We start from the raw sequence: 22,419 nt of genomic DNA, 5'->3' as shown, positions 1-22,419 counted from the left end.
GGGAAAGGAGCAGAAGGTCGGGCCAGGGATGGGCATCAGGGGAAGATTCTCGTGGATAACTTCTCTGAGTGCCAGGTTATTGAAGTGGGATTCTGGGTGCAGCGTGGGGCAGAGATGCCAGCGGCACCGGCAGCTTCTCCTCCTGCACGTCCCAGCAGTGCCCCAGAACACCTTCCCCAGCCCCAGGGAAGGCTGGAAAGCAGATTGCATGTCTGCAGGTCGCTCTTGAGAAATGATTACCTTGTCAGAGAGTCAGAAAGGCCTGTGGCCCTGGACATCAGGAGTTACAGTTATTATTGAACCTGTCCATCACTCTGGATGGATGGAAAGCTGTTCTCCCATTATTCCATGATTGCACATCCATTCTGTTTGTGTGGGCTCTGCTCTATTTACATTATAATGAAATAAAACAATACATCCAACCTGCCAGGAAAGCAGGGCAGGCACTGGCTGCAGCTCTCTCAGCGAGGCTGGGTTACTGCAGGCATTGACTGAGCCTCCAGCATTTGGTTTTGATAAGCTTGTAAGTAAAAAGCTTTTCCAAACGATACAAATTTGCTGTGCAAACAGATTTGAAGCTTTCATTTGGGCAAGAAATACGTGAAGAATGCCCTTTCTTCTGAAGCTTCAGCCCTGCTGCTTGCCAACAGACCCAGGAACTCCAAAGTAGATTAAAAAAAAAAAGAACAATTATTGCAACCGAAAGTTCTGTAGAGATCATGGATAGATCTCTAATGCATTTTCTTATCTCATCTCTACTAATTAATTTCTTCTCTTAGATAAAAAACTCACGGGCATGCCTCACTCCTTGGCTAATACTATTTTAAGTTATGCATGAAGACTATTGTAGTATTTTTTTGAATGGTCAGGACTAAGTCTAACAGAGGTTCTGTTGAAATCCAACAAGAAAATTCCTTTCACCATCACCCAAGAGCTGGCCTTCAAAAACCTCACGTGAGGCTCTCCCCGCGCTGCTGGGCTCGCCCTGGGCAGCTGCTGCTGCAGGGAACCCACACAGACCTGTGCTGCTGCCATGACCACTGCTCCACTCATCTCAAATTGGGGCTTTCTGAACTTGCATCCCTGAGAGGAGGGAGAAGAAGGGTCCTCAGGCTCTGCAAGGCTCCTTGTCCACCAGGGCTCCCAGGCATTCACTTTGGAGTGAGGGCAGCCCTTAACGCTCAGGATGCACAGGTTCAACAAGCTGCCCTGTTTCACTGTCACCCCGGGGCACAGCGAGGTCTAAAACAAATACTGCCTCCCAGGGGAGCTGTGCAGACACTCAGGACACTGCAGCAGCCAGAGACAGCAGAGCAGCTGCTCCTTACTGCAGCAGCTGATCCTGGGAGGCACCACAGATATCCTCCATCCTGCATCCTGTATCCTCCATCCTTCATCCTGTATCCTCCATCCTGCATCCTGTATCCTCCATCCTCCATCCTGCATCTTCCATCCTCCATCCTGCATCCTCCATCCTGCATCTTCCATCCTCCATCTTCCATCCTCCATCCTGCATCCTCCACCCTCCTCCCGGCTCAGGCTTTGCTGAGCACTGCTGCCATTCCAAGCAGCACAAGAGGAGCCATCTGAAAGGCTCCTTTGGGAAGGCACCTTCTAACCCCAGCCCCGTGTGCCCCAGGGAAGATCCTGCTCCAGGGCACAGCTGGCTGAGCCCCTGGGTGTGTGCAGATGCCCAGCGTGTCCTGGCACCTCCCCTGCACGCTGCAGACATCTGTGCCCTGTGTGACCCAACAAAGAGGAACCTCCCAGAGCAAGGACAGCAGCAAAGAGAGGTTCCCTGGGAGATGAGATGAGCGAGCAGGGAGGGGAAGGATGGCTACAGCAGCAGGGGAAGGCTCAGCTGTGGCTCCTGCTGCACTCTGGACAGCCACACACACGTTCCAGTGGCACTGGGAGCACACAGATGCTCAGCACAAGAATGACTCAGGCTGGAAGCTCCCAGGGCTGCTCCAGTCACTTGCCAGCTGCCTAAAAGGCTGCACTGAAATGTGCACAATGCTTCAAACAAAGGGCCAGAACCTTGGACTTGTTGTGCAAGGAAGACTTTAATTAAGGTCACTGAGTCCAACCATCCTCCCAGCACTGCCAAGTCCATTACCAAAGCACATCCCCAAGCACCACATCCACTTGTTTTTCAAATACTCCAGGGACACCTTCCCTGGACAGCCTGTTCCAGTGCTTGACAGGGTTTTCAGTGGTGAATTTTTCCTCATAGCCCATCTAAACCTCCCATGGTGCAATCTGAGGCATCTCCTCCTGCCCTACCTGAGCACACAACTAGCTCATGTTCAGCCAGCTGCCAGCCAACACTTCCAGGCTCTTCTTCCAATTTTCCCTTCAATTATGGAGGCTTCATTCTGCTCAGCTGAGGGCATTTAGCACCTCAGCCTCTTCCTCATCCTTTGTCATGATCCAATCCAGTGAAGAACGGAGATTCTCCTGAGCTCTCCTTTTGTTCATATATCTATATATAATGCCTGCTCATATGTGAATTTCTTGTAAATGAATGGAAATTGTTTCTGTTTCAAGGTTTAGTGGTGTAAGACATCCATTGCTGGTGCCTTTCCTCCCAAAGGTTCAGTTTGTCCAGCTCTGTCCCTGCAGACACAGATGTGACCTCCTTCAGACATGCACAATTTCCCAATTTCCCAAGCACCTACAGCAGTGCCATGTGCCACCTCAGCTCTGCTCCTGCCTCAATTATCAGTCAAAGGGATAAACAACTGGCATGAAAGAATCCTGACCCACAGGCACTAAACGTCTGAATCCTTGTGAGAACCGTGCTCTCTGCTCGGGCTGCAAGGTTTTGAGGTCAACAGGCATCACTGCCACTCTGCTGAGCTCTGCAAAGCACTCTGACCCAAAACTGCCAGGGCAGGATGACCCAGATTCTGAAATAATTAATAACATCTTCCCTGCTCATAATGTGTGACTGCTCTTGTCTGTTCACATCCCGGGCACAGACTGGCTGTGTTCTGCTACAGGCAGACACACTCCACATGGCTCACACTTTTTCAAGCCTGACTCATGTTGTACATACACACTTTACTTTTGTTTTCCAATCACAAGGGAATTTATTTCACTGACATCCTTGGCAGCATATGGTGCTAGCAGGCAGAGCAGGGATCTGCAGAGAATTGCAGCGGCTTTGCTGCTTTCCTCCTCGTGCTAATGACACCAAACACAGCCTGGTAACATCACTGCTGCTTCCACGGGCGTGCAGAGATACCAGACAGGGCTCCAAACCAGCCCCCACAGCCCCAGCCCGACAGGACGTGTGCACATCTGGCACACGAGAGGGAGCAAGTGGCCGTGGCACGGCCTGAAGCATCGCCACAACATCTGGAAGCACTCTTCCCCAGCTGCCTCTTTACCAGACCAAAAGCCCCCCCGGCCTCTCCAAAGGTTCAAGGCCAAGAGGATGAAGTGCTCCATCCCAGCAGTTCTCCATGATGTCAGTGCTGCTGCACTCTCTGCTCTGGGTTTCTCTGCCTGGCTGACAGAAATCAGCGCTGGGTGACTCCAGTGCCCACAAACCAAGTGCCACGTCCGGGGGCACAAATGCCAAGCCCAGAGCAGCTTGTTCCAGGACAGCCCAGCCTGGCAGCAGCAGGAGGAGCCGGGCAGATCAGACTCATTACAGGATGCTCTGGTGCTTTGGCACAGAAGCCAGCCTAAGAAATTCCCCTGCCCTCCTCATCCCCACAGCTGGAGCAAGCACAGGTCTGCTCCGCTGAGGCTTCCACAGTAAAAAGCAAACCAACACCACAAATGCCCCTGGCTGAGCCTTGGAACAGCTCTCCTGCCCCGTGTGCAGCCCAGAACACGGTACCCAAAAAGCAGCAGCCCTTCCACTGGGGCTGTCCTCAGGCCAGTGTGGTACCTCACAAATCAACCTCAGGCTGGAACCAAACAAGGCAATACTGAGAGATGGAACTGGTTCCAGTAGTACCAAAAATATCCTTTCTTGGTCTACCCCAGGCACACCCATCAAACCTCCAGAAGCAGAACAACAAAGGAAAACAAGCAACCATGCAGTTGTCTAAGCTTGTTTTCACTAATCAACACTGTTGTTATCCTCATCAATAGCTACTTGAGTCTCAGCAGAAACTGCATTATGAGGCACACAAACATTGCTGATTTCAAGCTGTTTGCAGTTTCTTGGCATAGTTGCAAAGCCTTTTTGAATAATTTTAAGCTAAGCTCTGGTTCCTGGCTTGAGCACCACAAAGTATTTCTTCAAAAAGTAAAGAAGCATGACCCACTTAAATTCTCAAAAGGTAATGGTAAACAATTACTGATGTGATGTATCTAAAATATCTGTTGTGTTCTATTATTTATATAATGTGAAAGGTGTATTAGCTGCTGTTACATTCAGACTCAAACTGCTTCTTTCAAAGTGCTTACAGTGTAATTATATCTACACACTAATGACAGAGAAATGTGCAAGAAAGGAAAAGCTGGAAATAAAAATCAGTATTTTTATTGAGTCTGGGCCCTTGTCTCTTGGGGTATGAAGGGGAAAGAGTGCAATGGTTCTCCATGGTGCAGCAGGTAGATTTCTAAGCAAACACAGCAGAAAACTCCTTCTACTACATCCTACATCAATTAACCAGCATATTTGTGAGCTGGCTGAGACTGCTGCAGGGAGGATGAGGCAGTGCTGGAAGTGCAGAGCTGCTCCTCACCCCCACACTGCCCTCGGTACAGAACTGCACAGCCCCTGCTGAGCCAGCCTGGAAGAGCTGCTGGCAGCACAGAGAATCACCATGAGGGACTCACAATTCTCCACCAAACTGAATGAGGCCAATGGAGTATCTGTGCCCTGTGCAGAGGGCTCCCAGTGACACTCAAGGCTCAGTGATGCCCACCACACCCTGTGCTTCCCTCAGCTTTCCCTGCACACAAACATTTCACTCAAACCAAGGCTCATCGTGCTTCCAGAAGACAGCAACTATTTACATGCACAAATGAGAGAGGCATTAATTAAAACATTGAGTTTTATTTGCATAATTAGTGCCAAAAATATTTTTATGGGTTAATTAGACTTCATGCAAATTGGATTGAGGAGATTTAATTTGCGGTTTGATAACCTGACTATTATAGTTCTGCAAATCTGCTCAGAGCTACATGCTGCTCTACAGCTACAGCCTCCCTTTCAAACTGGTTTGGTTTTCACTCCTGGCAGCCTCAAATGATGCGTTTTTCCTTTCCCTTTACCAGGCCTGAGGGAGGCTGGATGCCAGGTGCCCACTAAAGCAGCTCCATCTCTCCCCTCCTCAGCTGGACAGGGAGAAAAAAATAGAACCAAAGGCTCAGGGTCGAGATAAAGGCAGGGAGAGATCAGAAATACCTTGGCTCAGACACTCAGCTCATCAGGAGCTGCTCGTGGCAAGAGGATTTCTGCACTTCACACATGCCCAATATTTGGGCACAGAATGCAGAAGTTTCAATCTGCTCGGGTTCTCTGTGCCCAAAGGTGTGGCACAAAGCAATGACCAGCCCAGCACCCACCAAGGATTCCACGATGCTCCTTGATGAGCCCAGGTTTGTGGCTCCCAATGATCCAAGTGTTGTTTGGATCTGTACAGAGGGAAATTCTCCACATGGACTGATGTACAACAGTGCTGCAAGAATTCATTACGAAACCTGGGGAGAGCAAAAGGATTTCCACTGGAAATCCACAGCTCTGCTGTGTGCCATGGAAGACAGCCCTGCTGATGGAGAAAGCCCTGCTTTTGTGCTGTACAACAGCCAGACCAAGTCCCTGCAAACACAGCAAACAGGGAGGCAGGCAGTGGCAGCCCAGCCCATCCCAGTGCTCCCCACAGGGCTCTGCCTCAGGCTGCCACCCAGCAGGCCAAGAGAACCCCCAGTTCTGGAAGAATCAACTGTTTGCCAACAAGGATTATTCTGTATTACACACTGGGAGGTTTGAATTACCCTGTACAGTGGCTCACTGTGGAAGAATTCACTGCTTGCTCGATGAACCAGCCCCAGAGGCTGTGCCACGTTCAGAGAAACAAGGTCAAAACTATCAAGCCAGAAAAACTAAAGGCTCACTAAAACCCTTTGAATTAAGAATATTCATATTGCTGCCAAAATGCCACCACCCCCCAGCCTCAATGTAGGTCTGTTCTATTAATTTTTTCCTTTGCAGTGATGAATTTTATTGCCCTGTGCTGTAGATCAGCAGATGGTAGTGCAGTTACCGTGAGTGTCTCCAGATTTCAGGCTGCAGGTTTAATAGCTGTGAGCAGTGCTGGCATGAGCCTTAAGTCTTTCATCGTGGACATAAATGAGTTTAATGTGGCGAGAAGATGAGTTTCATACCTGTTCCTTGAACTTGGGGCTATCCTCTGACACATTACTGTGGTGGTGGAGTGCTTCCCACCATTGCCCACCTCCTGCTTCACGTCCCACTGCCGGGGGTCACTTGTCCTCGCACCGAGAATGTTCACACCCTTCTTCACCTTTGCCCTGTTGGAAACAGCAATTGGGAAAGGTTTACAAGGCTCACTCGGGGATCTTTGAATGCAGCTCAGGCACGGGAATCTCAGCAGGTCAGTTTAAAGGTAAGTATCAGATGTGCTTCTAACCCAGCAGTAAACAGGAAAGTGATATTGTGAATGCAGACCTCTGGCAACATGACATTTTTTGGACAGGGCCTTTTTTATGTTCTGCTGGAGTTAGGAGTCAAACTGAACCTGTAGGAAAACCTGCACCCAAGGTTCTTTTCTCTAGTCAGGCAATATTTTTTTTCCCAAAGAGAAGCTTGTCCCAACACATGTTTATCTGTATCAAGACAAAATTGTGCCTCATCATTGCACAGAGGAATACTCCATTGAAGGCTTTTTAATAAGCCATTTTTATTCTAGATTATATCCTTCCAGGTATCAGTGGACAGGTTGTGGCTCCTCTGCCTGACAATTTCCTCTTTCCAACAGATTCCCAAGGAAATTTCTGTTTGAAATCTCCAGCCTGGAGAGAATGCAGGTGTTGGTTGAGACACGACTTTGTAACCCAGAGAAGTTCTTACAGGATGCAATTTTTGCCATTCTCAGTTGTCATGCCCTGTGGAAAAGTTAACTGTATTTATCTAGTGAAGCTGATAACATCAACAACAACTGCGTGGAAGGTTAATTACAGAACACTTGCTAATTAAAGAGCATTTGCACAAAGAATTCGCAGCAAAGCTGTAGTTTGGGTGCAGAATGCTGAGCTGCTGATGCTCAGCCCTATCACAAAGCACCAGGAGTGGGGAAGATGCAGAGTTACAGAGCCCTTCTCTTCTGAGGACAGGGAGGGACAAAAGGATGGGGAGAATGTGGGGAGGAGGAGGCCACTGAGGAGCTCCCAGCCCTGGAGCAGCGTGGCCACAGCCTCGGAGGAAGAAGGGAAAGGGAAGAGGAAGAAGGGAAAGGGAAGAGGAAGAAGGGAAAGGGAAGAGGAAGAAGGCAAAGGGAAGAGGAAGAAGGCAAAGGGAAGAGGAAGAAGGCAAAGGGAAGAAGAAAAAGAGAAAGGAAAGAGGAATAAGGGAAAGGGTTGCCTGACTCCAGGTAACATCACAGGTCGCCACAGCACAGAGCCTCAACATAGAATCACAGTTTTCTAAAATATTTATGCAACACAAAACGTTAGTTACTGAACGGAAATCATCATCTAGCAAGATGCTGGTACCTTTTTGACATTTATGAGGACTTGGCACCTAAGTTTCTTTAAAAAAATGGTCTTTTTGCATCTTCAGCCAATAAAACACTCAAAAGCTGTCATTAGGAGTGACTGAGATTATCTGTCTTCTTGCAGTTTTTCAACAAAAAACAATTAATTTAAGGTATTGAAAAAGAAAAGTTGGTGGTTTTTTCTTCCCAGTATAAAAGCATAAAAGATTAATTCTCTCATTTGTAACACGAAACACCATGGAGCTTTAGAGAATGCTGTCTTGCTCTTGTAAAAGTAGCCTGATGAATCTCTTGTGCCTTCAGCTAAATTACTCAGAAGCAAAAACAGAAAGGCAAAGGAAGAATCAAATTCATTCCTGAAGGTTCATTAAAGAGCCAAGTCCCATTAGGTTTTCCAGTGTATTACAGTTCAAATAAGTGAACAATAAATAAATGTTTCAGTATTTATAAAACACCCCTGCCAATCTTGAAGCTGTGTAAACTCATCAGTATTTCTATGGCAATCTGTATTTTAGGAGATCTTTGGGTGTATTTTAGGACACTGCAATTTAGCGACTAGAGAGAAGTAAAACCTCATGGTTTATACTTTGTTCAGCTGCCCCTCGAGACAGGCTCTGAAATGACAAAACACCACTCCAAATGAGGCCCCAAAATGTGCTTGGGTTTTCAACAGAATTACAGCTCTGCCAGCAGCTGCAAATTGCTCCTTCCACCATGGAGCTGTGCACAGTCAATACCTGGCTCCTGCTAATTAGGATGGGCACTGGGGATGGGCAGGGTCAGTGCCCAGACACACTGCCAGAGGACCAGAGCATGGCTACAATGCCATTTTGCTAATTAACTGCAGGATGGGGCATTACGTTGAGTGGTTTTCACATATGCCATTATATAAAGCCCATTAAAAAAAAAAAAATTCCATCCCAGGGTAAAGTAGGTTATGTTTAGTGAGAAAAATCAATGTTGTGATTGCACTTAGGACTGGAATGAGGGTATGAACGCCCAGAAGATTGAACTTCCAAAATAAATATGCAGAAGCACAATTTGCAACTCTCCCTCTAAAAAGGGCATTGAGTTTTACATAACAAGGTCAATGGATGAATCAGAATTAAGTCAGAACTGAGCCCCACACATTTCCAAATGCAATCTGTACATATGCTACAAATGTTTTCACTCCAATTTTTATTTACTTGCTGTTTGAGTGCTAGCAAGGAAAAGTCTATTTAATTACTTACCAAAGATTTGTTGACCTTGTTGGATGCTTGTGATTAAATATTCATTTTTTTTAAATCAATAGTGCCAACTTTGTACATAAAAATCTGTAAGTTATACTACCTCAATAAACCCCAAGACCGAGGACCCGGAGGCCAAATGACTTGAGTCTCCTGTATTTACCCACCTAACCTCACAGTATTCATAAATTTAAGTGTTTACTTAAGGTTGGCAGGTAGGGTGACAATAAATGGAGAGGACAAACAGCTGAGTACTCCAGGTTTACTCAACGTGGAGTTCCCCACTGCACTTGGGAAGTTCTTTGCCCTTCCTGCTGATGGTTGTCCTCACTCAGAGGTTTTCTGCACAGAAAAAGCCTCACACAGAGGCTTTCCATGGCCTGCAAGCACCCACCAGCCACAGCTTGGCAGCTGGGACCTGCACCCAAAGAGGAGCCAAAATCTTCCCCTCCAACGTCATTCGAAACAACCTCCCTGGAGAGTCACTGAATCCAAAACTGCACAAACCAAAACTGCACAAAACCAAAACTGCACAAACCTAAAGCTGCACAAACCTAAAACTGCACAAACCTAAAGCTGCACAAAACCAAAACTGCAGAAAACCAAAACTGCACAAACCTAAAGCTGCACAAAACTAAAGCTGCACAAAACCAAAATGCACAACACTAGAACTGCACAACACTAGAACTGCACAAAACTAAAACTGCACAAAACCAAAACTGCACACAACCTGAGGGCAGCAGCTCGTTTATTTGAGGTGATGGTCTGTGAGCTGGAGTGAACACGTGGCACCCAGAGCACTGGGAGATTTTCTTGCTGCTGGAACTTCTGAGGTTATTAACTCATAGCACAGGAAACCTCTGCCTCAGCTTTGTCTCAAAATAACTGCCTCTCTTTAAATCTCTCAAATGGAGAATTAAAAGATTCTGCTGGCAAGCAGAGCAAGCAGCATCTCAAAGATATTACAGAATCTCCAGCAGCTTACCTAGGAATCTTTACTTAATTTGTGTCAAGACCAAGTTAAAGCATCTATTTACTCACACAATCACACAGCAAATGTGCAATTTCCAAGCAAATATTTCACTTTCAACTTGAAGATTTCAGATATATACAAAGATTTCCATTTAGCACCTCACCTTCCTAACATGTCAAATCTAGAAATGATGTTTCTAATTAATGCATTCTGATCAATTGCAGATGAAAATCTAATTCTTCCATTTCACTATCCTCAAATTACAAGAAATGTCAGCAGTATTTAGATATAATACTGTACGGTTATTAAAGACAGCAACCAAAAGGCAACTGAATCAGCAACAGCCAGAGCTGGAGATGTGACTTATGATTTAAGCAGCTCAAATTATAGCTTCCTATTTAAATTTCAATTTTCATCTTGCAGAGCTGAAAGGCCTGTGCTACCTGCAGCAGTGATGGAGAGAGGGCAGAGTGCTGAGTGCTCCCAGCAGCTCTCCCCATGCAGGATCCTGCTGGCTGTGCTGGGGAGCATCCCTGCTCTCACTGCAGAGGGATTCCCAGGGAGCTGCTCTGTCTGTGTGTGTGCTGTGTCAGGCAGAGGAAGGCTCTGGGGCTCCAGGCAGGCTGGCAGCTCCCTGGCTGCCCCGAGCCTGGCACGCTGAGCTGGCAGCACCCGCAGCAGGGCTGAGCTGTGCCTCGGTGCAGGAGCAGGGGAACAACAGTGCCAGCGCCTGGAAGGGCAGAAATGGGGGCTGGAGGGGGAACAGGGCATGCCCTGGGCAGCAGCAGGTACCAGGTGCATCTCACCTGGCTCACACAGCAGCAGGTACCAGGGACCTCTCACCCTGCTCACACAGCAGCAGGTACCAGGTGCATCTCACCTGGCTCACACAGCAGCAGGTACCAGGTGCATCTCACCCTGCTCACACAGCAGCAGGTACCAGGTGCATCTCACCTGGCTCACACAGCAGCAGGTACCAGGGACCTCTCACCTGGCTCACACAGCAGCAGGTACCAGGTGCATCTCACCCTGCTCACACAGCAGCAGGTACCAGGGACCTCATCCTGCTCACACAGCAGCAGGTACCAGGGACCTCTCACCCTGCTCACACAGCAGCAGGTACCAGGTACATCTCACCCTGCTCACCCTGCATTCCAACCAAAGCTTGCACAGCAGGACTCCCTAAAGAACAAGCAGCTAAACCAGCACTGAATTCCTGCAAGCACTGAGGTCACAGCTCTGGATAGCTGTCCAGGCTCTCAGCCTCATGTTTGCTGCCAGGCTGGCTGCTTCTGTGGGTTTTTGCCCACAGGAATAACCTGTTATCCCCTGGAAATGCCAGGCTGCTCCCCCGTGTCCCCGGATTGGGAGCAGGGCACTGCTCTGAGTCTGTCCAGCCACATCTGTTGTCCCAGCAAGGATCCCTGCTGCCTCAGCCCCCAGCTGGGTAATAATTAGCATTGAGTCCATGATTCACAAGGCTGATCAGCTGCTTTATTATTCCAGCATCTTATAGGATATTATATGATACTTCTATTACACCATATTACAGTGGCAGGAGCTCTCACCAACTAGCAACTCAAAAACCCGTGACTCTGCTGAGGGTCCTGGCACAGCAGTGGATCTGACTGGTCACTGACTCCAAGCACCAGAATCCAGTCAAGCAATCACCGTGGGCAAACAACCTCCAGAACACGTTCCACATGGGCACAGCAAGTGAACAGAGATAATAACTGCTTTGATTCTTTCTCCTAACCTGCCAAAGCCTGAGAGAACTCTCTCTGATGTCTCTTAGTGTTACAACTTACTGTAAAAGCTTTCTGACCAGTCACACACAGCAAAAGCACATTGACACCAGTTCTACCCAACCACTGCAAGCACACGTACCTTTGGTTAAAACAATGCTGGCTTATTTCCAATACAATACCTGCTTGTAAACCTTAAGATACAATGCACAGATCTCCATTATTAAGCTTAGACCTTCCTAATATCTCACCATATATATTTTTCTGCAACTTAGGGAGTTATTCTACCCAAGCATTAATACACAGACCATTGTTCTATTTGTCCTTTCTTTCTACTTCTTGTATCATTTTTCTGCTGACAAATCTTACAGCTATTGCTTAGCTCTGGTCACAGTTCTGCTGTGTCTGAGGCCTGCCTTTTGCAGCGTGCCCAAACCGCTCTGATTTTAAGGAATCCCACACCTTAGAGCCTCCAGAGATGCCAGAGGGAAGCCCAGGGGTGGCAGCAGCAGCTCGGGGGGCTCTGTGCCCGGTCACTGCACTGCTCCCCGGAGGATGCTCCTGCTCCTGCTCCTGCTGCAGCAGATCCCGGTCCGGACAGTGCCAGCTGCAGCTTCCCCTGGACAAATGCTGACCCCTTTTGGCCAGCCTCCTCCGGAGCTCGGCGCTTCTCCAGGCTCTTGGTTTTCTGGCTGTGAAGGTCAGCTTGTGAGAAATGCCTTTAGTGCTCCTGGGAGCCAGGGCAGCTCTCCTGCTGCTGCCTGGTTGCAGCGCTGCACGTTGCAATTAAGGCTCAAAACTTCATGAGTTCTGCCAGAGAAATTTCAACTTCTTCCTGCCCTGATTTATGCTCACTCCTCCTTTGTTCCCAGAGCAAATCAGGAGATTAAAGCCAGCTGCAGGAACCCATAAAAGCCAGGCAAGAGACTGGCCACAGCAATTAAGCAAGATTTGTTTTGTTCAGTAAATATTTTTCCTTTCATCTTTCGGGATGAAATGAGTTGCTGGATCTCGCTGCAGCTCTGGAGGAACAGGACAAACATCTTCCTGCAAAGCTTTACTCATGGAAAGCTGAGGAGCCAGAAGTGGAACAGAAGATGACCTGGTTAGCTGGGTCAGCCTTTCAAATATGATCCTTTCATTTGCAGAACACTCAGGCAGGGCAAGTGTGATTGAGCAGCTTGGCTCAGCTCAGGGAATTTGGGGATCAGGTATCAGCTCCAGCTTCCTGCAGGGCTCCACACAGGATCCCTGTCTGCCCCATCCCATGCAGCAAGCACATGGCCACCTCTTTCCTACTGAAATTTTCACTTACAAGCCACAAGCCCACGAAAGCAGCAAAAGAGAGCCCTCTCTCAGCTGCAGAATTTAGATATTAAAGTGATTAGGTAATAAATGACTGCAGTATTTAATAAATTAATAAGTAATAGCATTATTTTATTAATTTAATACATTAATAACAGCATTTCAGATTTGGTTCCCAACTCAGGAGCTACTGCAAAGGGCCATCCATGCAAGAATCAGCAGTAAAAGCAAAGACCTTGCTGCTCAGAGCATCCTCTCTGCTTCAGGCATTTTTCTCTCTCAGTGTGTCCAGAAAAGGCCTTCAGGAAACCACTTTTGTAGAAAAAGAGAAAACAGCCTTTAAAATGTCAAAACAGCCAAGCTAGGTACACAGCTTTTGCTTTTCACTCCTCCTAATTTTCCTTTCACTTCCAATAGACAACAATGTTCGTCTGTTTGAAAAGACTTTGGAGAAGATAACACATCAAAACAAAAAAAATGGAAATATTTCACTTTGAAAATGCAGTAATAAAATCCTTTAAGAATCTCCAAACCAGAATGCTTGAGTTTCTTGAATATAGGGAGCAGCTGAGGCAGATTTCAGTATTTCTGAAACCTCCTAGGTCTGGCAAATTGGCCTAAATTCAGCCTCCCCAAAACTGTGTATTTTGGTGACTTTCATGTCCAACAAAATGATACAAATTCTCCCATTGCCACTGAGGAGTCCTGGGATCTAAAACAGCTCATGGGCTGATCTTCTGTAGTGTTTCTTACATAACTGAAATTCCCTGAGACCCTTGGAAAATCAGCTGTGTTCTATTTCAGAGGGAATAGGTGCTCATCTCCCTTAGGAAGCTCTGAAGAGCTCAGCTGCAGGGCACGAGGTGGATGCTGTCAGCTGTATTTTAGATTGGTGTTTTTTCCTCCAAAAAAGAAATCCAATGTATTTTGGGATGTTCCAGGGAGAGAGTTCTTCGGTTTTTGGGCTGATATCTGTGGTTAACTCTGTGTTAACATTGCCAGGTATCCCATTACTGAGTTTTAAAAGGAAACCTAAGAGGTGCTTTCTGTGAAGTTTGGATAACCCTACCCAAGGCACAGTCACTGAACCTCCTAACAGATCTATGGCAAAACTGAGTTTTAATAGCACTGGTTAAGGTGTTAGGAAAGGTGCGTGAGGGGAGTGGGGAAATCCTAAAAAAATCTGTAAATAAAGCAGGATGAAAACTGCACAACCCAGAGGATCTGGATTCGTCATCCAAGCTGCGAGGAAGCCCAACCTGAATTTACAAGCTGCTAACATCCTGCCTCCAGCAAAGACAAACACTGCAAGCTCCTGAGCTCCCAGGGGCTGCCACTGAGCTGCTGCTGCTGCTCTGAGCTCAGTTGCTGCCCCAGAGAAGCAGAGAAGCAGCCCAGGGCCCCCAGAGCTGCATCGCACCTGCAGCAGCTCAGAACCTGGGGCAGCCCTGCAGGAGCTCTCCTGGCCCCTCTGCCTGGAGACCTGCTTTGCAGGCACAAAGGCAGCTGGAAGAATCTTTCTCACACCAACACGTGCCTGCTGAGAGAGGCAGAAGAGCCAGAGATGGGTGTTGTGTAAATAAAAATCCTACCAGGGTGAATCCAGAGCACAGATTCAGCTGCACATGCTAAATACAAGCTCATGGATCTATCTTATAGCACCAGAGACACTTTTTAGATAAGTAAATGCTTTGAGATTATATTTCCCTACTACATCCAGTTTCTATTATTACCAAAAAAATCTCTAAGCTGCATATTTGTGACATTCTCCCAGCTGGCAGAGCAACAGCAGTGCTGAGGGAAATACTTACTGTTTGCAATGGTTATTAGGATTATTACCTAGACCCCAATGACTTTCTGAAGTAATCGTCCCATGCAGCCCCTTTGTGTTGTTAATCCCATCCTCACTGCCCCTTCAGCAGCTGCTGTGAACACAGTTTTGCCATCAGCCACGGAGCTACAAGGGTTGTGCTTCCTTTTTACAGGAAAATGCGGTGAGCCCTGGATGCAGCAAGAAATTATGATGTGTGCTCCACATCAGGAGGCTGAAGGATAGCTTCATTAAATCTATACTATATTGCATTAATATACTATTTCAAGAGATACTGTACTATTCTACATACTTACTGCTTACCCATGTAACTAATTAATAAACTCGTGACTCTGCTGAGAGCCCGAGCCACAGCTGGGTCCCTTTGGTCACTGACCCCAAACAACTTCCCCAGAATCCAGCCCAGCCATCCCTGCAGGTGAACAATCCCCAACCACATTCCACATGGGCAAACAAAGGAGCAGAGGCAAAGATTGTTTTCTCTTCTTCTCCCTGTGCAATCCTGAGAGGCAGAATCATGTCTCTGTGTCCAGAGAATGGGAATGTCACACTTTTTCCCTTAGGGAAATAATTTTGCTGAGATCAGCTGCTGGAAAGAGGAAGGGACAAATGTCCCTAAAGCAGTGAGAAAGAGGAGAGCCTTCCACCCAGGCAATTGTTTCCAATGCACCCATGCTGGGTTCCTGTCCCAGCAGCTGAGGAAAGCACTGCTGAGCACGGGTGCAGCCAGGATGCAGCTCTGATCTGTAATCTGGTCAGTGTGATTTATGATTTACACTGGCTGGGCTTCCAGAGAGCTCCCTGCAGCCTGCAGGGCTGTGCTGGCTCTGTGTGCCCCAGTCCATGCCTGCTCCTCTCCTCTGATGCCTGGAGAGGCTCCCTGGACAGAGTTAATAAAATAGGGATTTATTAAAAGGCCTTCAAAGGATGCACCTTGGCAGTACAAGAGCCCAGCTGTGGCTCCACCCAGGATGGATGGCATGTCACAAGTTTTCACACTTTTAGAAGTTTTGGTCCATTTCCATATTGGGGTAAATTGCCCAATTCCAGCTCCAGGTTGTGCAGTCCCACCCTCCCAGTTTGCTCTCCTCAATTCCCTGTCGTTTTACACTTTTTGGGCTGAAGCTGCAGTGGTGTCCTTGGTTCTGGGCTGGAAAAGGATTGTTCTGTGTGCTGAGCTGGTTCTGGGCTGGAAAAGGATTGTTCTGTGTGCCTGAGCTGGTTCTGGGGCTGGAAAAGGATTGTTCTGTGTGCTGAGCTGGTTCTGGGCTGGAAAAAGGATTGTTCAGTGTGCTGAGCTGGAAAAGGATTGTTGTGTGTGCTGAGCTGGTTCTGGGCTGGAGAAGGATTGTTGTGTGTGCTGAGCTGGTTCTGGGGCTGGAAAAGGATTGTTCAGTGTGCCTGGGCTGGTTCTGGGGCTGGAAAAGGATTGTTCTGTGTGCTGAGCTGGAAAAGGATTGTTCAGTGTGCTGAGCTGTGAGCAGAGCTGCTGACAGGTTACATGGAGCTCAGAGCCACACACCAATGCAGTGCAGATCTGGAAAAGATGACAGCTACAATTTGAGGTGTCACCTCCCTCTGAAGTACTGAGCAGCACCAGCCAGAAACGTGGGCATTTCTGGCACAGCTGAGTGCCCAAACTGGCCAAGAGGCACAGAGGCCGCTCAGGAAGCTGCAGACAGGAATTATGGCCACATGTGTCCCCCACAGCACCACTCCCACACCTGTGCAGCTCCTGCTCTGCTCATCACAACCCTCAGCATGTTCATGATCACTTTCTGGCACATTAACACAGCCAACCTTGATTTTGTGTCAGAACCAGCACACCTGGTGCTGCACTCTGCCTGCAGCAGTGTGGTAGCAATGCTACAAAGATGGTCTAGGGGATAGAGAAGACAAACTGATAGCTTTTATCACAGAATTGAGTCTTAATCTAGTAAATGCTGGCACTGATCTGTACTACAGCCTCCAAATTGGGCTCTTTCACGCTTTGAGTTTATCCAGCAAAAGCACAAATCCTCCAGCCCCAGGCAGTTGCTGGTAGTTTGTGTCTTTAGGCACAGATCTGACACCCCCAGCCTTCAGTAAATCAGCAGCAAGGCTCCTGCTGACCTCAGAGCCCTTGGATCAGATCCCACATGGGTCTCCAGGGTCACTGCCAGAGCCCTGGGCACCTTCAGGGGCAGGGCAGCTCAGCAGGAGCCAGCAGTGCTAAAAAACCAGGGATGGGAGCTCCTGCAGCTCTGCAGGAACCAGCAATGCTAAAAACCAGGGATGGAGCTCCTGCAGCTCAGGCAGCAATGCTAAAAACCAGGGATGGAGCTCCTGCAGCTCAGCAGGAACATTAAAAACCAGGGATGGAGCTCCTGCAGCTCAGGCAGCAATGCTAAAAACCAGGGATGGAGCTCCTGCAGCTCAGCAGGAACACTAAAAACCAGGGATGGGATGTGGCTCATGGACCTTAACTGGCCTACAAAACTACTCTCATACTCCTGCAGCTTTTTCTGTATTTTTTTTTTTTCTCTGAAAGTGACTGAGTAGAGAGACAGAAACACTTTCTAATCATTAAGGAATTCTTCAAAAGCTGGTGGGCTTCACCTTTACTAATTACAGCCTATCAAAGAAAGGGCTTTTCCTAGAGAAACTCAGGAGCAAGAGAGAAAAGGAAAAAAGCTGCAACCAAAATGAGTGCATGATTTGGCCCTTTTTTAGCAAGGCACTGTTTGCCCTTTGGAAAAGGCTGAAAGGCTTCTCGTGGAGATGGGGCTGCCTTAGGAGCAAGGGCAGATGTCTGCACACTGGAAACCCAGGAGCTTTCTGGAGCAGGTTTTACATCTTTGATTTGCCAGGCCCATTTAGATCATCAATATTATCTCAGCAACCACTGCTGGACACAATCAAGAGCAGCATCTCCTGTGGGCTATTTCAACAGCACATTTTGAGGACTCTTTTTTAAATTGGTTTTTTTTTTTGAGGCTGTGCTTGTACTTCAAGAGAATGGAGGACTCTTGAAGCCACAGTGAACAGAGAGAAGTCTTAAAGAGGGCAAACTGCTGAGCTCCTCTGACATATTACAGGAATCAGCAGGAAATTCTGGGATGTATTGAAAGAAAAGCAGCTGTCAATGAAAGCCAGAGGCAACAGCTTGTTCCTGGATGCAGATATAAAGGTCATGATACAGCTAAACCAACATAAAACACCTTCAAGATAAACTAGATCAATACATTTGGAAGTCTCACTGTGTTCATGGCTTCCTCTTTGTGAGGATTCCAGATCAGCTTAAATCACATTCCCTTCATCACCTCCTGGGGAGTCTCTTTGTTCCCCCTGGATGACTCTCCCCAAAAGTCACTTCAATTCACCCAACTCCAGCCAGCAACTAACTGCAGGGATGAAAATCATGTTGTTTCAGCCTGATGCAGCAGAAACTCTCTGGAGCTAAACAGCAGATGGCAGGGCCGAGAGGAGCCCTGATCCAGCTGCAGCAGCAGCTCAGGGCTGGCTCTGGAGAACATCCCAGGGAAACGGGGCAGGGATGGGCACAGGGAGCATCCCTGCAGCCCTGCACTGCAGGGACAGCCCCCGGGCTCCTCCAGCCCCCTGCAACTGCTGCCTGCAGCCAAAGCAGCTCAAGGGACAGCAGCTCAGGCTGGGAATGTCAGCAGGGACCAGAACGGCTCAAACAGCAGAGAGAGAACAACGCCAGCACGAATGGATGTGCTTATATATAGGATTATACAGGATTATATAGAAAATATGCGATATTTATAATATCTATAAAATACAGCTCCTCCTGCCGCTCCCTCTGAGGTGCTCCCTCTGCTCTGGGCCAAAGACAAGCTCCATTTCTGTGCTGCTCTGCCAAGCACCTGCAGGTACAGGTGAGAAGCACTTGGTTTCTCTCTCCCTCTGGCCGGGGGGGATGCTCAGCACCGGTCCCCACGGGGCAGGGAGCTGAGGTGCTGGCACAGGACCTGCACGTTCAGTGTGCCAGCCCACCCAGTGCCTCAGCAGAGCTCCCCTGCCTCCCGAGCCACCCAGCTCCTCCTTTGAAAGGTCTCAGATAACACAACCAAGAGTTATGGGGTGTGCAACAAGCAAGGATATAGAGAAATGACAAGTACAAAGAGGGGAATATGAATAATATACAGAAGAGGCCATTATTCTGTGTACCCAGGGAAAGTGTTTCTGCTCCTTACAAAAGGCAGGATTTATCTTCCCCTGATCAAAGGTGACAAAGCTGGAATGTTAATGCTAGAAAAACACAGGGAGGGCAGGAAGAAGGCTGCCAGCAATTTCACTTTGATTTCATCAGCTGATGGTGCAATTATACATTTATTTTTCCTGTGAGCAGAAGACACTTCCACACTCAGAGTACACGAGGAGGAAAGACAAATTACCGAGTCTCACAGATCCTTCTACAGGATTCCACACACGTCTCCCTCAAGCAGGACACTGATGCTCTCAATCTCGTGTCCTTTAGGGCTGACACAGCTCATGCTCCTGACACTAAGGGGGCAAGACTGGCCATCAGGTACCAAGTGTTCTCCCAGCGACAGGAGCTGCACACAGCCATCATTCAGCAGTTCTGAGCTGCTTGAAAAGCAGGTCAGGCCTTCAGCACCTCGAGCTCCCTCCGAACTCCAGCCCCTTCTCCCAGGGATCAGCAGGAGCTGCCGTGGCAGCAAACATCACCCAGAGGCACCGGGACAGGCACCACGCTCTGCTCGGGGCTGCAGGGCTGGTGTGATGGAGACAGCACATCAGCCTGGGCATGCAGCTCACCTGGGCATGCAGCTCACCTGGGCACACAGCTCACCTGGGCACAGCTTCACCCATCCTGGGCACACAGCTCACCTGGGCACACACAGCTCACCTGGGCACACACAGCTCACCTGGGCACACAGCTCACCTGGGCACAGCTTCACCCATCCTGGGCACACAGCTCACCTGAGCACAGCTTCACCCATCCTGGGCACACAGCTCACCTGGGCACAGCTTCACCCATCCTGGGCACACACAGCTCACCTGGGCACACACAGCTCACCTGGGCACACACAGCTCACCTGGGCACATTTTCACTCACACAGAGGTGACAAGGCAACCCAAGGCAGATCAAGCTCAGACCATTTCATTCTGTTGTTACAGAGACAGCAGCCTGCAGAGGAGAGCTGGGAGCTCTGCTGTGCTGTCACACTAATGCATCATTACAGAGTTTATACCCCAGAAGGGTTTGTTCAAGGGAGGAGAAAGGGGAAAATTCACATCATAAATTGCCAGAAGAGCCCTGATTTTGTTTGGATCAAACTACTCAAGCTCCAGGTATTATCTATTTGCACATGGAGCTGAAAATTCATCCCAGTCCCTGTTGTTTCTGTCACTGCCAGGGAGAGTCAGCGCTGATTTCCAGCACAAAGAAGCAGTAAATTGAATAAATATCAAGAGCAGAGCTGCACTGCACGGAGCAGAGCTGCCAGGAGTTAATATGCAGAACGTGTGCCAGCCTTGCAGTGAGCCCACATCACCATGGTGTCATCCTGAGCCACCCACAGCAGTGTCCCCGTGCACAGCATCATCCCTGACTTCATTTTATGTCATAGGCTGCAAGGACATTTTACACCTTCTTAGGAAATTTTAAGGCCGCCCTTTCAGCATAAAAAAATAACAAAATGTGTAATTGCTGTTATGGAAAAGTAGCAGTGGAACTTATCTGAAAAAGATCTCTCAAAGTGAACACTTTGAGTGTTTTCTTTGGAGAAAGAGCTTCACTGGGGGTGGCAATTTCAGACACCTCCCAGGGGTGTCTGAGCAGGTCCCTGAGACCTGGGCTGGCCTGCAGGACTGTCTCCATCAGCCAGCCCAAATCCAGCTTTTAGTTAGCATCCAATTTAGTCTTTCACTACCAACCCCCTCTCTCAATCCAATTTTACTAATTTTTAAGAACCTTTGCCCTCCTAATCCCATTAGATCAACGATTAAAAAAAAAAGATTTTACTGCAAGTGATGCAGAAAACAAACACCACCCCTACCACTTGCTTTTACTCCTCCTTCCCTCCTCAAAATGATAACTTTGCTCACTAGCTCCTAACAACTCTTCAATGTATTTGAAAATGTGAAATTTGCCAATTTGGGGTTTTTTAGCAGAGCCCTCCTCGCTGGAATCTCCCAGCCTCTGTCTGTAAGGGCAGCATTCAGAGGAGCAATGACCCATTTTTTATTTTTTATTTTTCATTTTTAATGCCCACCTGTGCTGCTCACACAGAACACCGGGGTGAATCCACCTCCCCAGGGCACTCAGATGCTCTTGTGGCTCCTGACGTTCATCAGAGCTCCTGGTGAAAATCAGGGCCAAGGGGACGGGGTTCAGAGGCAATAAATCCAGCCCAGACTGGGGAGAAGGGAGATTTATTTCTAAAGGTAAGGCAGAGGGCTGAGGACTGGGAGGTTATGAAATCATTCCTGCATCAGAGAGGGGTTTAAAGAGCAAAACTGCACTTTGTGTTTGCATTGAAACTTCTGTGAGGGGAGGAAACAGCAGAGGATGGTGTTGGCATTCCCCTGGCTGAGCACTCAGAGCATTTCAGTGATGAGGATTTGCCCTCTGTACACATGCAAGAACAGGCTGCAGCTGCAGTAAATAACATGAAAAATAACATTCATGTTAATAAGGAGCGTTACCATGTAAATAACATTTTCCCTCTGAAATCCTGGAGTCACCTTGCAGAGGCAGAGGGGGCTGAGCTCTGCTGCTGGGCTGGGATTTCCACACCAGGGGCTCACAGCTGAGAAATAACAGCACCTTTTCATCTGGAATCTCAGCAAATTCAACGGGGGAGCTACTGATGGAAAACCAACTTAGAACCTCACATTTCTCTTTTTTTTTTTTCCCAGCGTAGGGCTGCACTTTAAGTCACTGGCTTTATTAATGGAATAAGTGCATTTGTCTCTTGCAGGGCTGAAAAATAAAGCACTGAGACGTAACATATGGAATATGCCTTAGGCAAGAGACTTTCTTCTGGTATTGCTATTTTTCTAATAAAATTGAAATCATGGCACGAGTGCACATGTTCTTGTAAAGTGTTTCAAAGGGGGTGGTCTAAAATAGATGCACCCAAAAAACCCAGACTTTTAAAAAATAAAATTGCTAATTTCAACAGCTCAGAACACAGTGACTAATCTCATGGGATGGAAGGAAATAAAAAAGAACTCCATAAGTTCTCCTCTTTTGAGTTTATACTTCAAATTCCTGGGGCAATTTCCTCTGTAAACATAAAATAAGGGCTCAAAAGATCATTTTATAACATGAAGTCACAGTCCTCCTGCCATCCCTCAACTGTAGCAGAGGATGCTCCTATTAAAATGAAAATAAATGAGACTGAAATTCCCGGGGAAATTGTGAGTGTTCAGAGCAACACTGATGCTAAAAAGCAAGGCAGAAAATCCTACAGATTGCATGGAGCTTGTTTGCAGGCACGATAAATAACTGAGAGTGTCAGGCTGGGTCTGGGTTTGCCCAGCAGAGGAGCAGAGCCCACCTAAGAACACACATTTATGGAGAGGGGATGGGTGGAATCCTGCTCCTGCCCAGCCTCTGGCTGAGCTCTCAGCTCCCCCTCTGCTTCAGGCAGCTCTT

The 22,419-nt window shown here is 47.8% G+C and overlaps 1 protein-coding gene across 1 annotated transcript in view; it reads right to left on the bottom strand.

Annotated features, from left to right (window-relative positions):
• Positions 1-22,419, bottom strand: part of TMEM132C (transmembrane protein 132C) — a 183,270-nt gene that overhangs the window by 72,345 nt on the left and 88,506 nt on the right. The window contains exon 3 of the mRNA XM_077787270.1: positions 6,355-6,501. Coding sequence (XP_077643396.1) covers positions 6,355-6,501 — 147 coding nt within the window. The remainder of the gene's footprint in view (positions 1-6,354; positions 6,502-22,419) is intronic.

Source organism: Lonchura striata, chromosome 18 (genome assembly GCF_046129695.1).
Source record: "Lonchura striata isolate bLonStr1 chromosome 18, bLonStr1.mat, whole genome shotgun sequence".
Classification (NCBI taxonomy): domain Eukaryota; kingdom Metazoa; phylum Chordata; class Aves; order Passeriformes; family Estrildidae; genus Lonchura; species Lonchura striata.
Note: the sequence above shows the minus strand (reverse complement) of the source record. Positions and strands in the feature narration are given on the sequence as shown.